The sequence below is a fragment of the Cololabis saira genome, chromosome 5, assembly GCF_033807715.1.
Source record: "Cololabis saira isolate AMF1-May2022 chromosome 5, fColSai1.1, whole genome shotgun sequence".
Classification (NCBI taxonomy): domain Eukaryota; kingdom Metazoa; phylum Chordata; class Actinopteri; order Beloniformes; family Belonidae; genus Cololabis; species Cololabis saira.
This window is the reverse complement of record NC_084591.1, coordinates 19,669,135-19,686,190: the sequence shown is the minus strand read 5'-3', so window position 1 is coordinate 19,686,190 and position 17,056 is coordinate 19,669,135. Positions and strand designations below refer to the sequence as shown.

At 38.5% G+C, this 17,056-nt stretch overlaps 1 protein-coding gene across 2 annotated transcripts in view; it reads right to left on the bottom strand.

Moving 5' to 3' along the window:
* ranbp10 (RAN binding protein 10) overlaps positions 1–17,056 on the bottom strand; it is a 52,133-nt gene that overhangs the window by 17,993 nt on the left and 17,084 nt on the right. For both annotated transcript variants that reach the window (XM_061721143.1, XM_061721144.1), the window contains exon 3: positions 12,208–12,260. In XM_061721143.1, coding sequence (XP_061577127.1) covers positions 12,208–12,260 — 53 coding nt within the window. The remainder of the gene's footprint in view (positions 1–12,207; positions 12,261–17,056) is intronic.

The window sequence follows — 17,056 nt, the reverse complement described above, 5'->3', positions numbered from 1 at the left end:
GCAATTCTCACACGATCAGCTAATTCCTCTTCTTGCTGCTGGTGATGCACATGAATACAATTTTGGTAAATCTGTGCAGTAAAACTGTTAGTTATTAACAGCAACTAGGAAAGCACTAGAATAATCAGTGCAATTATAAAATAACTCACCCACACACACACACGCGTACAGTATATACGCACACACACACACACACACGGATATCATCCTAATGTTTAATACTTGGATGACAATCCATTACAGTCAGTGACTGCCTGAAGTTTGGAGTCCATGAACATCAACGAATTCAAGAGTTTCATCTCTGGAGATGCTTTGCAACAGTAGGTCATCACTATATCCACCTTCAGTTGCAGCTTGTTTGTGCTTTCTGTTTCCAGTTTAGTCTTCAGTAACTGAAAAACTGCTCTGTTGGGTGTTCACAAGGTCTTGAGGTGTTTATGCAGTATGCTTTTTTTTTCAGTTTTTTAGCATATGGCTGAATATGAGCAGAGAATATAGTCCTTTAAACCTCAGACCTCGTCCTGCTGCTTCTGTCAGCAGTCACATCATCAGCATCAGTGAGTCTGTTCCACTGGAAGCCATACAGGCCCATACCATAATACATCCTCCATCATGTTTGACACATGATGGGGTCTGTTTTGGATCATGACCCACTTCCTCTCTCTCTAAATGCTTTTCTCTTCCCATCATCATTCTGATGTGAGTTTATCTTGGGTTCATCTGCCCAAAGAACCTGATTCCCAAGCATGGGAGGCCTTTTTACACCCATGGAGGTGTCCCTTTATAGTTGATTTTAACAATGATACACCAACCTAATTCAGTTTTCTTGACGTTGTGAATGTTTTTTCTCCACCAAGAAAATTATTCTGTGATCATCTACTTTCATTGTTTTCCATGGTCTTCCAAGCTGTTTGATGTTGTTGAGCTCACCAGAGCTTCCTTTCTTTTAATAATGCACAAAACAGTTGACTCTGCAACACTTAGTAAACACAAGTAAAAGAATTAACTGCACTTGACAAATTAGCTTCTTTCCAGTCAGTTGAAATACCAAATACCTCTGAAACCTTTGAAAATGAAAGCGCTTTACTTAAAGCTGCTGTAACTCCGAACTGGTAAATGCCAGATTTTTGTGAAACCATTGGTTGATCAAAATGATAACAATTATAAACCGTATCATATTGTGCTGAATCACCCTGAAACATGACGGGTAAAGTGAGAAGCACTGCTCATCTTGTTACAAAAGGGAAACTCATCTCTCAGCATTCACATAGAGGTAACGATTTTGCTCCTAAAAGGTAGAAATTGTAATATTCCAAGGTTGAATCCTGATGACATATATTTTGGTAATATTTGTCTTTTACTAAGTGATAAAGCTACGAATCATTGTATTAGATATATTATACAGAGAGATATTGTTTCTAAACCTACAGCAGTTTTCTCTTGCAATAACTTATATAATGAGATAAATTGGAAAAACACATGGGTCTTGTCAAGAAAATGTATTATTACAAACAAAGTAAGAGAGGTTGCTTTTAAAATACTTCATAGATGCTATCCAGTCAAGAACAATCTCATTAAATATAAGATAAATATATACACACTGTTCTTTTTGTGGTAATGTGGATGAAACAATATTTCACTTATTCTGGAATTGCACATATACTCATGTTCCCTGGATTGACCTTAATCATTTTATAAATGCTAAAGTTGATTCTTCCTTTAAGTTGAGCATTCAACATGTACTATTTGGTGTATCAAAAAATGATATGACAAGCCCAGACAAAGTATATTTAATCAACCTTCTCATAATTATTGCTAAACATGACCCCGAACTCTCCGTATACCAGCCTCCCCCCAGCAGGGAGTGCTGTTGTACAGTAACAGGGCCCCCGCCCCCCAGCAGAACAGGCTTATCCCAAGATACAAATATGATGGGATCTAATACCATGTGAGGCAAGTAAGCCCAATCCACAGAGATCACACTCAATAACTGAAAAGGACCAAAGGATCTATTGCTAACATCCAGGAACAAGGACTGCAGAACATCCCTAGATGTCATTGTTCATAATCTGACAAGTCAGGGCTCTTTGGCAGCATAAGAGGGACCTACATAGTATTAGGTTGTATCAGTGGTTCCTATATTAGGCAAGAGGAAGAGGTGCTGCTAACTGAAAATGAACATGCAGCCAGCATACAGTGCAGTCTGGCCTAAAATAACCCGTATATATTTATATACCACCTTTAAAGAGGTTGTAATTCAATCCTACAGTATTCTGCGTGTCCAAGACAAATGCACTGACACCAGTATTGAGCTGGTACAGATTCCTGTATATGCACCACAGCTAAATCGCCTCCTCAGAGTTTCTGAGACAACAAAATTGATCCGACTTCAACGCAAAGCAACGTTTTAATGTGAAGTAAAACATTAGGATTGAATCAGAAAATTATGTGATTTTAACCCGACACATCAGGACGCTAATGTTTACATGAAGATTCCTTTACAGCACCAGGAAAACCATTACCTTAGCCAAATTCAGACCTTGGCTTTATGTCATTTGGATGAGGCCTCAAGTTCGGCCTTAATCGAGTTTTGCAGGAATTCCTGCTCCTTAACCGTCAGAGCCGGAGGAGACCTAAAGCCGGCAGTGTTCAGCATCAGCTCAATCTGACAGTGTTCCTCCTCAGTTTCAGCCTGCAGGTCATTGCCAAAAACCCAAGCGGGCTTGGGAAAGTAGGTCGTGGGACAGCAGAGATATTAGATCTGTACTTATATATGTGCATATGTGTATCTGTGAACATGCAAGAAGGCATGAGCCTAAACAGAAAGTGCGTGCTTGCGCCTGTTTCTATCAGTGTTCTTTCAACTTGAGCACATATTGTCCTCCATCTCTCCATGTGTTCCCCTGTGCATAATGCATATGTGTATAAAATGATGTGTGTGCATGTGCATGTGTGTGTGGGGAGGTATTAGATTAATCTGCTGACAGGGATATTGCCTCTAAAGCCAGGCTCACTGCTCCAACATGCTAATGAAATGGCAAGTCTCCACAGCAGGATCAGACACAGAGGTCAGCGGTGGAAAACAGTGTGCAGGACACATGTACATAGGAACGGGGCTCTGCTGCATGCACCGCCAAAACAGCCCCTCTGATTTTCCTCACTAGAATTCTTTAAACAAGCTAAATAGTCCAGAGACTAATTTGTTTGAAAAATGACTCTCTTAGAAATGAATTTGTGCAGTGTTTTTAAACAGACTTTCATTCAGTCCGTTCAGTCCTGCGACTTTGGTCGCAGGACTTATTTTTATTGACTGTACCAAGGCTCCGCACTGGACAAGATAGTAGGGCTTTCAGCTATGCTGCCCCCTCTGCTTGGAATGAGTTGCAGAAAATCTTAAAATTGAATAATCTGGTGTCACTTGATGCTTTTAAGGTTCTTCTGAAAGACTTGGAAGCAAAAACAACTGGCTGTAGATGCTTCGACTGCTGATTTTGTTTGTGATCTGTATTTCTGATTTGTTTTTAACTGTTTTGTTATTGTTTGTTTGTGTAACTTTGTGTTTGTGCTGCTGCCTGTCTTGGCCAGGACTCTATGGTAAAAGAGATTTTTAATTTCAACGAGACTTTTTCCTGGTTAAATAAAGGTTATAATAACAATAATTCACTAATTCTAACCTTTTACCCTTCATTTATTTATTTATTTAAAAATATATTTTTGCTAAATCAAATATCCTTTGACCTTTAAACTGTCTAAACTCCCCTCCACTAAAAGAAAGAAAGATACAAAATAAAAATGTTCGCTAAAAAAATTAACAATAAAAAAAAAGAAAGAAAAAGGAAAACACTTGTCCGCAGTCAACTTGTCAACTTCTTTGCAACTCCATTAAACCCTACAATGTTGCAGTGTTACAAGGTCTGTTGAAGGCGCTGGCTGTACAAAAGCCCAAAGTACTCCTTTCAAAGTTTCAGCTCACTTTTCAGTATTTTTCACACTGCGTGCTGAGATGTACACCCATGCCTTGAAGTGTTTGGACAATAACAGATTTATTATGATTTTGCCTTTATAAAACACAAAAATTTGAAATAAAACAGTAAAGATATGATTAAAGTGCTGGCTTTCAGCTTGAATCTCATATAATTCACAATAATGTCTTTTTTATGATTTAGATGCCTTCATTTCCAGGGCTTCAAATGTCATTTTTTCAATTGACTGAAAAGAAATTAACTGGCCAGGTGCATTTTGGTGTAGTCTCTTAAAATAGGTCTTTCTGACCTTATATATAGTTCACATGTGTTTTAAATTATATCTTATTTTTATGCATGAAATTGTATGAATGTTTTGTATGTCGAGTTTGTTTTATGGAACTACGGATGGAAATTAGCATTTTGCTAAATCCGGTATATTTACGACAATAATATTCCTTTATCAATATGCACTTAAATAAAATCAATCAACCAACCAACCAACCAACAACCTCATTACTTCAGTACAAATAATGCAGATAATAGGGTCTGGAGTTGATATTAGGTGCTGTGATAGCAGCTTTTTTACAGGAGCAACTGTGATGAAGAATATCCCAATGCAAGTGAAGGAGGACATGATTACACTTATTTTTTTATGTTAAATGTATAAGAGACTAGAGATGGCAAAAACATTGAGTTTGGCCAAATCAACAGTTTGGTACTTTTCTAAAAAGACGGACAGAACTGGTGGGTTCAACAATAGGAAAAGACCACAGAAGATGACTCCTGTAGAAGATTAAAGAATCTTGTTCCTTTTGGGGGGTGGGGGTTACTCATGAACATAAATACAGAGGGTTTGCAACAAGGTGGAGACTACTGGTAACATTCAGCAGGAAAGCCAGCTTAAGTTTTGCCCCAAAAAACTTCTCGTTTTCTGTTGTCAGAATCTATGGACAGATGAGAGCAAGGTACTTCTATCAGAATGATGGGAAGAGGAACATATGGGGAAGGAAAGGAACAGCTAACAAGCCGAAGCATCCACATTATATGTCAAAAAAGGAGGAGGAAGTGTTATGAGACAGTGAATGTAAATATTTATTTGCAATATTCAAGCATTTGCATTTGTCTAAATGCATTTTTTTTTTTTTTGAAAATTGAGATATTTTACTTGAAATTGTTGTAATTTTTAAGTGGTAAATGTCTTAACTTTTATTAAACTTGAGAGACACACACACACACACACACACACACACACACACACACACACACACACACACACACACACACACACACACACACACACACACACACACACACACACACACACACACACACACACACACACACACACACACACACACACACACACACACACACACACACACACACACACACACACACACACACACACACACACACGATGTTAAAGGGCACAAAAAAAACTGTCATTGCCCAAAAGCTTGAATGACAAGGTTTTTATCAATATGCAACCTGCAACCAAGGTGCACTTGGTTTGGACTCGGTGATTCAGAGTTTTTCCACAGATGTTAAACATCTTAGCTGTCTGATCATCCCTTTTGAAAGACATTTACGGGATTAAAATGTTCTCAAAATGGAAGGGAAAAAAGAGAAACGACTGAAAGGCAACACAAGAGAGCATGCCAGTTCATTTGACAGATATAAGAATCCAAATCTTATTCTACACTTATAAAAACTTTGAGTTTTACCTCTTTGTTGTCATTGCTTTCTCTGAGTTTATGTGGGAACTTAAACATAATATAAACAATATGAGCAGCCATATAGATAAAACAGTCCTGCCATAAATATCCAATAAAATAAAGTAATCATACGTTTTTTTTGTACTTCTTCAAGAGAAGTGTTTACAGATTAGGGACCATTTCAGAGAGCCCTGTGGTGCCGTTGAACTGTACTCTTGAGTCTGTAACTGTACCCATCTTTGTATTAAGCACTATAAACTGTATTAAGCACTTCTAAAATGCCCGTGAAGTGAGAGTGAGAGCAGATACAAAACATTATAACCTTCTTCATCACATGCACTAACATGTGCTCCCTACAGTACACAGATGAGTAGGGATGGACATACACAGTCAGAAATCCAATCAGTCATCCCAGGACACACACACAAATCTGCAGAGTTTGGGACAAACACACTGGCCGACAACACACAGAGTTAGTCAGAGTTGAGGCAATCGACAGTAATCTGTCTACCAGGGCTACAGACCATCTGTGGTGGAGTCTTACCAACTGAAAATATTTTCATAACCAAGGGTTGGGAGAGGCATCGGTCCGTGCAACGCTGTTCCACCCTTTGTGTGACATTTGATGAATGTGGGTCAAGAAGAGAGAACAACTGATCTTTGTATATGTGCTGTCCCCAGTGTGCACAGTCTTCCACATATCTCTGCCACTGGATAGAGTTTGATCAGGAGATATACCGATCAAATGGCTCCTAGCACGCCTGGAAGGCCCAGGAAACAAGTTTTCAAAGCAAAGATCTGCTGTCATTAGTTGGAGAGGCAAAGGACCATTATTCAGGCTTTTAACGACTAACTCGCTTCTGCGCTTCCTCAGAGATCGTTGCACCATTCACATCGCATTGTGTCTGCTAACAGTGCAAGTGCGCACATGACAGGCAGATAAAACCTTAAACATTCTAAATGGAAAATGAAGAGGCAAAGTAAATTATTTAAACTTTCAAAACTAAATGGAACAACTGAATGACATTGGTAAATAAGTTAAAATAAGTAAAGCAAGGCTTAATAAATGTTTCTGTGTTTCTTGACACAGGCTTGCTTGCTAGTAGTAGCACCATTATCCTCAAATCATTGTGATGTAAAGAAAATTACTTTAAAATGATGGTGGGTTTGGATTTAAAAAAAAGTAAAACCCCATTGTCCTGGGGTTCAATTTTTTCATTTGATAATTTGATTCAGATTCAATTCAAAAATACTTCATTTATCCCAGAAGGGAGATTATTATATGCTCCCAATAGCAAGTGTAAATTCAAACTTAACTTATTTATAACTTATTTACACTTAGTGCAAAAATGTCACTTAACACTTTATCTTGCCATCTGTAATGTCTGTATGTGTCTTTGTGTTGGACAATGTGTGGCTTCGTCATGTGACTGTATGTTAGTCTCTGTCTTTTTTTGTTTTTAATACTACTGGACTTGGTAGTTGTAATTTCATTGTGTCCTCATACAGTGACAAATAAAGGTATCTATCTATTTTCATTTACTTTAGTTTAGTATATTTCGAACATGTAAAAAAAACCAAGAAAATAGACAACAAAACAAATACAGGTGGGCATTCCACCACATAAAGAAAAAAAAAAGCATCGAGACAACTTATTTAATCCCACCCCCTTTCCACAACTAAACATAAATTATACGTCTGTATTTATTTTTTATACTATTCACTAATTTTTACAAAAATAACCTGTTTAATACAAGATGTAAGCTCTATCATAAATATAATATAAATATTATATAAATATAATATAACTATGATATAAATATAATACTTATATCCAAGTATGTAAACATACAAAGACATACAACACATTTATGGTTAACCTTCCCGTTATATAAACATATAACGGGAAGGTTATATGTTGTTTATGTGTTATTGGATGGTGGTCAGTTGTTTTGATTTCACTTTCAAAACTGATTTTGCAAATGAAATTAACTTAAAAAATTTTAATATTTCAATAAATATTTGGAATCTAGCATTCTCAGAGATTGACTCGCAGAGTATACATTTTAATATCTGGCTTTTATTGATTATTTCGTTTTTAATATTTATTAAAATGTTGTTTTTTTTTTAATCAAGTTTTCTCTGCTTCAGATTGTGCAGCATACACTGCACATCTCAGTTGTGGGGAAAAAATAAGAATTTAAAGCACAGACTTTAATTCACTGCAACCTGCCAAACCACCTTAGGGTCCAAATTACAGTATACAAAAAAGCTGAAAAATACTGCAATATATTAGGTAAAATATGCAGTATGTGATATTGTTGAAAAATGTGGTGACAATATAGACAACTTATCAAGTATACCGTGTCAATGTCTTCCCGTTTTACCGCTACCTTGAAACTGAAAAAGCTTTTTTAGACAAGGAACAAATAAATTAAATGCATTTTGTGCACTAAAACATGGTTGTATTACAAAAACAAAGAAAACAAAACACTACTACTAGCAACTACCGGTTACTAAAGGTAATGACTAATAAAAATGACAATAAAACTGCATCTAGCAACAGCTGCTATATTGGCAATAAACCAAGTTAAATGGAAATACAGTCTCTTGTTTATTTGAGGGGAACATCTTCATGTACCCTTAACATTATTCTCTAGTATTTTGTATTACAAATAAGGAGAAAATTATTTCAAAAATTATGGATGGATGGATGGATGGATAGATAGATAGAGGGATAAATGTAAAAGCCCTGAATTCAACCACTTCACAAATAGGCTTCTGCCCTTTTGCCTTTTTTGTTTATACCAGAACAACAACAAATTCCCTTATTCTGCCAAACAGAGCAGCCAATTATCTAAAGACACCAGTGAACTACATGAAGCTTGTTTTCTCCAATAGTTAGCCTGTATTTACAATTCTTACATTGTGTTCATTACAGAAACATTAAAAAAATGTTTCTTTTTCCACGTAATATACGTCCTTATAAAAAGAAGAGCTCAAAGAAATAACTGAAAGCTCAATAATGCCATGACCTTCATGCCTATCCAGCCATCTGACCAGAACTGGTACTGATGTTGGTTACCAGGTGCTGCAAAGATATACACTTCTGCATGACCAACTTTTTAGATATCTACACTCAGAGCTGTCTGGGAGATTTGCGAGGCCCTGTGCGAAATGGCCGGGGGGTGCCCTTGTCTATATGCGCAATTTTAACTCTCCAATTAGCAAAATACCGGATACCTTCCCCTGCATCATCATTATCTCGGCTTGCCTCGACGCGGGGCCCCGCGGCTGCTTGAGACCCGATGGGTGATTTTTGTAACAAATTTATCAAACGAGCCTTTCAGAGAGGCATTAAACTCTTCCATTTTCTTTAGTTTTTTTCTTTTTTCATTCCCTGATGGAAATCTCCTGAATCTGTCTCGTTCTCTCGACATTGTGTGACAGTTTGTTACACACTCCACCCGTCTCGATCAGAGCACCTTGTGTCAATGCGCTTGGTCTGACGCAGTTGTATTGAACAACAGACACGCGCAGCTGCGCAGCGACATCAATCAGCAAGCCGATCATTGCACATATATTTATTGATATGCACAGACTAGTACACATTTAGGTCTGTAATGGAACATGACTGTTGATATTTATAAGAGGAAAAAAAACGAGAAAAAATAAAAAACGGCCCATAGCGCGAGTCCCCGTGCGGTCGCACGGTTCGCACACCCCTTGTGGCGGCCCTGCCTACACCCAAATATCCTGTTTCACACCTTCTAATCAAAAACTCCAACAGGAGCAGATGAAAGCACCAGGAGAAGACTGCTAATTACTGGTTGTAAAGCTGCTTCCATCTACTGAGCTGATGACTGGCTTTTATTTATCTTATTTATTATTCTTTCAGCAAATTGTTCAGATTAGATTTACATCTGATTAACACAATGTTTTCTATATGGGATAAAACATCCCAATAATGTCTGTATACTGTCTGCAAATAACATGTTTTAATAGGTCAATATGACGGAGAAGGTAGTTTACAACATTAACAGCATATAAGTTTCATTAAATAATTCTCCACAGTGCTGCTCTGTTCTCTCAGGCATCAATTACACCTCGACAGTAAGTGAAATGAATGGGTTTAATCCTGTGTAATTAGCATTTAGACTAGAGGGTACATATGCAGTACCTGACATTGTTGGAGATAAAAGCTGTCTATAGCTGCTGTCATTGTGTTAATCTTTTCTGAAGTGGTTGTTTCAATAATAAAATTCAGCTACGGTCCAGTGGGATTTGGAATTACATGAACCAAGTTCCTGTTTCCACATTTCCAATGGTAAGCTCCAATCTTCCTGAGAGAATATGTTCTCTTGAAAACACCATTTTTACGAGTCCTGACGTATTACGGAGGCATCTCCAGTGCTGGTTGCTGCCTGTTGAACAGGTATTCTTTTCTTTGTTTCCATACCTGAGTCAAAGCCCCCCGGATAACAAACTGGTAGAACTGGAACCTGCTGAGTTCTTTTTTTCCTTCAACTCGTAAGTCAGATCATGACTTTTAGAGTTACACAATATTGTAACTAAGTTGGAAAAGTACAGACCTGATAAGTAGATTTCCAATTATTTTTTTTACCATGTGACTAGCAATTATCTAAAGAAATGCACATTTGCAGCCAGGAATTCTTAGCAATAATGTAACTGTGAACTTTAAAATACTTAAACTGTTTGAACTTTAGGATAAATGATAAATGTAATAAACCAATACTGTTATGAAGTTGACCTCTTTGGTGAGATTCTTCCAAAGGTTTTAGATGTTTTAGAAGAATTTTGTTCCTTCCAACTGTTCTAGCGTAAGATAATTGATTATGGAATGATTGGTTATGTACAAATATAAATAAACATGAAATAAAAACTGAAAAAGTGAGGAAGTCCTCTAAAAATATACATACATAAATATATATATATATATATATATATATATATATATATATATATATATATATATATATATATATATATATGTGTGTGTGTGTGTGTATGTGTACACACACAGAAACAAACAACTATCAGAGTAAATTATTATCCTTATGATTAATCCTTTAACAGTATTTCCACATTTATTTATTACTGTTCTTCCCTCAAACTTTTTTTTTTAAGGATTTTGTTTTATTTTCTCCTGCCCTTGTCATTGCGTATGTGGAGTATTTTATTTCAGTTTCTTATAAACATTTCTCATGTACTTTGAAAGCCAATGAGATCCTCCACAGGCATAGTTATGAATAAGTTATTTTAAATGTTCTACAAATGTTCTTTAATGACATAATACAAGAAAAAAGATTTCACACACACACACACACACACACACACACACACACACACACACACACACACACACACACACACACACACACACACACACACACACACACACACACACACACACACACACACACACACACACACACACACACACACACACACACACACACACACACACACACACACACACACACACACACACAATTAATTTAACTTGGCAATAGCTGGGGTCTAAAATAATGTATATCTTAAATACAAACCAAGCATCTTCATAAAGCAAAAAGATTAGCAGAAAGTCCAACTATAAACCAAGGTCCACATCATCTGTCAGTGATCCATGAGTGGCCAGTGACATGTCCCAACATGTTCCCTCTGTCACAGTCAGACTGTTGAATTCACAAACCCTATCTAGAATCCACAAATGTCACACGTCTCTTCTCCTCCCACTTTCATCCCTGGACTCATTAATGTTGTCACATCTCTAGGTTGTGTCATTAATCCACAAAGTCAGCTTCCATTTCATTTCCTTTATCTACCTTCATAAAGTATATTGGCTTTACAGTGTCTCCTGCTCCACTGCAGCTCTAAAAATATCTACTCTGTCTGAAAACAAAGACTAAAAGCTAATAATCCACTCTTTTCCAGTGTTTGCAGTGTTGATGAGAAACCTCCCTATTCTGAGTAGCAAAGACAAAAGTAAACTGAGCACTGTTGGCGTCTGATTGTTATCTACGTTGATGAAGGAATACGGCTTGAACCACTGGCCAATAAGTAATTAGAAGATTTCAGGGACAAGGTTTTGGACAGCCCCTCCAACGTTGCTTAATTGTATTGTACAGACCATCATGTGCGCAACAAAAATGGAGCAAAAGAAGGGAACAATGCTGGATGTTTTTCTTGCCAGCCTGTCAAAGCACCGGTCTGACCTAATGGCAAAGTGGTGGAGTTTTGGCCCCAGCCCAGCAAACTCATGTTATTGTTAGATGTTGGGATTGGGAAATAGTCACTGTACACTTTGTTCATGTTTAGAGACCTTGAGATTCCTATTTCACACCATTTTGTTGATTGTTCCAAGCACAGACTTCTTCTATTACTCTTTCATCAACAACAAAACAAAAAAACAACTCTTACACCCTGAAATGAACTTTCTAACACATGTCTCTTTGTACATCTACCTAGCTGCTAAATTATAGTGAGACCAGTCACATGTTACTTACCAGGCAGTCTGTTCATGTTGACTCCCTGGGCAGACAGGCCAATGCCCATGTACCTGCAAACGGCAAGAGGAGAGGGTTTTAGACATCATTACACCACACTTAGACATTCAAATCTGCCTCCTGACTAGGTTCTATCAGGGCAGCTTTGAAAAATATTCAAATGACGCTCGTACTTTGATGAGCGTCGCGCAGGGGGGTTTTGAAGCAGACGTCTTTGAGCTCCTTTCATATAATAACTAATCACTGCCGAGTGACGGACAATTCATAGCATCAAAGGAATCAGTGCGGCGGACCAGAGGTCAGCTGTGACATATTGAAATGATCATATGAGGAGAAACTTTCAGAACTCTTAAACCGCAAACATCATAAAGCCTTTTTACTCAATTGAACGAGTAATGAATATTGTCAGCCTGAGGTCATCACGTAAAATCCAACAATGCATATCTGCTTTGAGCTGCATGACTGGGCTTTTTCACAAGTTCCCTGCCTTTCACTCAATGAAACTGCAGTGTAAGAGAAGAAGAAAAAACGGCATACTGGTTAAGGCTGAGGATTGGAAGATTATTTGAGGACGTTGCCAAATAAATTAGAACAAGGGCAATGATGTGGATAAGTAGAACGAAGTCAACATCATTTCTGTGGTAATTCCATTATTCAGTCTGCCATTGTAAAAGAAGAGGAGCATCTGTGAACAGTTTATCAGGTTTGAGATGCTCTACGTCGGCACAGCAGTCCCTTAATCGCAACACCACAAGTAGACAAAGTTAAATGTGGATCCGATCAGCTGCTGGGACACATATACTCCTGCTCATTCAGAGGCAGACAAGAAGGACTGAATCAATTTAACTCCAATCTATACCAACGCTGTGGAAGCATGTACCAAAACATATGTCTTGTTATGCTGAAGCAGGAAAGTCATATGTTAAAAGAAATGAAATCAATGGATTTGATCCTTGAAAGAACATTAATTCAAAGCAAAATGTTTCAGCTTGGTTTCAGCTAGCTTGTTTGCTTCGTTTTTTGAGTGATGCCGAGGTCATACAGCAAATATACAGAGCTAGATTTTGTTTTGCTTATAAAAGTCAATGCAGTCTTTTAGTTTGTTTTCTCTTTAACCCCTAGTTTCAACATTACAGCTTGTAAATACAGTACACACAGCAAGCTATAAGAGCAGAATTTCATGACAACCCGTACAGTACTTCCTGACGTGACCTCTGTCTGCCAAGCAAGAAGACACAAAGGAATTTTATGGTAGTCATTGTGCTTTGTGTTTCGCATCATGTTGCAAGAAAAACAGCAATTCAGGGTGATGTTACTGTCATCTTGTAGGCTGTCATCTTGCACGACACAACTTAAAACTGCTTTTTTATTCTCCAGAAGATTGACTTTATTTTTTAGGCGGATGCAAAAATGATGCAGATCCTTACTAATATGGTACAGGATAAAAAGAATTAGGCCAATTGAGCAGTTGATTGAGGTTATACAATTGTGGTCTGATCTGGCCAGTGTGCAAGCTGAAGTACTAACTGCTACTCAGTTACAGCGGTAGCAAATCAGAAGGCAAGTCAGCCAACCTGGGCGGTACAAGGTTTGGCTGATAAACTGGAATTATAGGATATACTGATAGATTTTAGAGGGAGATGAATATTGCGATGTTGACATGCACTCAATGATACTTATACTGATATTTTTGTTATAACGCTTTTTGCTTTCTTGTTTCTGGGTCCATAAAAATGGTGTTTTCTCTGCTCGTACAATCTGCTTAACCTCGCCAAGTATTTGCATCTGCATCACTTCTGACGTGTGATGGCGTTTAAGAGCCCTCACAATGGATTCATTATTACTGCTCAGATGCACTGCCTTCCCAAGATATTTACAGCAAAGAATGGAAAGCAAAGAGTTGTTGAGCACACCTCGTTGCTTTCCAATGAAATGAGTGGGTTCCATGCAGTGCAATGAATGTCTGTGGTGCTAGCCATAAGTCATCCGTTTCCAGGTAGCTACCAACTGGATCATTTAATGCTTTAGCTGGGCATTTGGATGCTGAGGCTTCACTGACGACTAGCATTACGGTGAACTCTTTTAGCCAGGCCTAAGCACACCTAGACCAAGCATTTGCATGTCAGAAGGGCTTTGGTTATTGACACGCTGGAGATGGCTCCATTTGATGTAGATGGCTGCCATTTTAGGGATGCAATACGGCAAATTTCAGAGACACAGCAAATGAATACAAGTTTGAATATGTAGCGGGACTAATGCAGCCTGTCAAAAAGACAATGAAAAGATGAGCTGGTATAAAGACTGCTGTTTTTCTGCTGACTCAGAGTAGGGAGAAATACTGGTGGAATATGCTACCAAATGCTGAAGCCACCAGAACAACAAACCGATTATGCATGGGGAAACCCAGAACATTTGACCAACCTCTGGAATGTCAGTCTGCGCTAATAATTACCGTAGTATTCAAATGGAGAATACGCAACATTCAACTTGACATGAACTCTGTTGCTATGTCACATCCGAAGTAGCCGAGTCACTCACTGACCTGAACATGGATCAAGTCAAAAATTAATGTCACACAGTGGAGGGCTATCTTTGGACTGGGATCCAGTAGCACCCAATACATATCTCGCAGTGGGCTGTTTTCTCATTGCCATGGGCGTTTAGTAAAAAATAAATACAATGTGGACCCCACAGTAGCACTAGGCTCTGGTACTTAATTAGCTTTTACCACAGTGATGGAGTCATCAAATGAAGTTCAGAAGCAAATCAAAGAGCAAGACTTCACAGGTAAAAAGGGACACTAGGTCAGTCAGTCAAAAAAGCTATATCTATATTAATGTTTTTATCTTGAAATGTAAAGCTCTTGTAAGGATTATGCCTGGCATCCACAAGACCCCAGTGAATTCAACTCTCAAAATAATAATTTTTGATCCGCTGCTGACCCCATTTCAGGTTGTAAACGCAACTGTCGCAGTCTAATGTGGATGAACAAGTACCAAAAGCATTTAGAAATGATGACGCAGCTGACCCGATTTACTCCTGGGTCACCGCATATCCCACATTGATTTGCCAAGCCTATATCACAAGACTATCACTGGAGGGTAACACACTTCCATGCCTTAACGACAGTGTAAATTCCAACATGGAAACAGAGCAGCAAGCCATGCTGACTATGCTGTCCTTGGTGTCAGCTGTTACACAGCCAAAGTTTGCGTTTCAGGAACCTGCAACCAAGGACCATTACAGCTGTGTTTTCGGCCCACGCCTACACGTGAGCATGGATGGTTGTATGGTATAAAACAGAGATCTTTTCCAAGAAGTTAAAATGCTGATGTGGAGCAGAATAAGTTTTGTTTTAACTTTAAAGATAGTCAAAGTGAAAATCCCTCATATGGACTACTAATATGGCCAATGCCATCAAGTAGGGCTGGGCGATATGACCTCAAATCAATATCACGATAAATTGGGGACTTTTACCTCAATAACGATAAATGCACGATAAACGCAATGCTATGGTGTACCTTCTGTCGTTACTTTCATGAGGCGTTAAACCCTGTGCACAGAATCTCTCACTCCCAGTGTCCCATCGACCCTTCTTCAGAAGGAACAAATTTGACTATATCAAATAGTTTTATTTATTTTATAACAAAGAAAAACACTGTAGTGGCCATTGTCTACTCACAATATTCATGATATATTCAATAATTTGTCTTCGTGCTGTATTAATTATTGTTATTTTTATTGACAGCAGTGGTCTCATTCTGCTCTAAACAAAAAAACAAAAAATGTAATAACGATGAACGCTGGTGGTTTGTGTGTCCCCATTTGTGTTTAAGAGTGATGTGTGTTATAACCTCCGCTAAGCCTTCATGGAATGCTTGAAGCTGAAACTCAGACCTTACCCGGCAACAAAAAAAATCTATTTTCTGATTGGCGGATTGGTTCGAGACAGCTGCCTGTGAACTTGTTGAAATGCGTGAATCTCATGCTCAATGCGTTAGAATTGAGACCCCTGTTATTTCGTTATCACCGAATTTACCGACATGGGAAAATTGAAGTCGGTCATTGCAGTGAATGTCGGTAACGGTAAATTTTAGTTTATCGCCCAGGCAGTCGGAGGCACAACCCGAAGGGGACCTGCCCATGCACGTGAGAATCCACCAGACAAGCTCTAAAAGTCTTCACAATCTCTGCTGATAAGCTGGCTGTGAATGAGACAGAGTCAAGATGCAAACCCAGAAATATAAGGTTTTGTACCAGAGATAAGACACTTTTTTCTGTGTGTATCATGAACCCCCGTCGGTCAAGTGGTTTATAAGCACATTTTTCTGCGACACAGCCTCCCACTGAGATCAAGCCAGATGTAGCCAGTCGTCCAAATACGTGGCCAAGCATACACTGCACAAACACCTTTGGGCTCAGAGAAAGCCCGACCGAGTGCACCGTGTATTCGTAACAGACGCCCTAAAGAAGCAAACCTCTGGTATTTCCTGAGCGGAGGACACGCTCGGATGTGAAAATATGTATCCTTCAGGTCAACAGATGTGAACCAGTGACCCTGGAGCACAAGCCACAGTAGCATTGGGTGCGTGAGCATTTTAAACTTGTATTTTCTTTGTTCAGAACCCTTAGATTGAGGAAAGGGTGGATTCAGCCGACGGGAACACGCCCACCGTATGCCCAACAAACTTAGCTTTTCTCCCAGCTCCTTCAACAGAACCTAGCTGAAATATCTGCAGAGCTGCCATCACACGTTTACAGCGGGATTGTTGAGCCGACAGCCCAATAAAAAAAAATAAAATAAATTGCGTTTACCCAAGGCTGGGTTAATATAAACGGGTGGTTACAG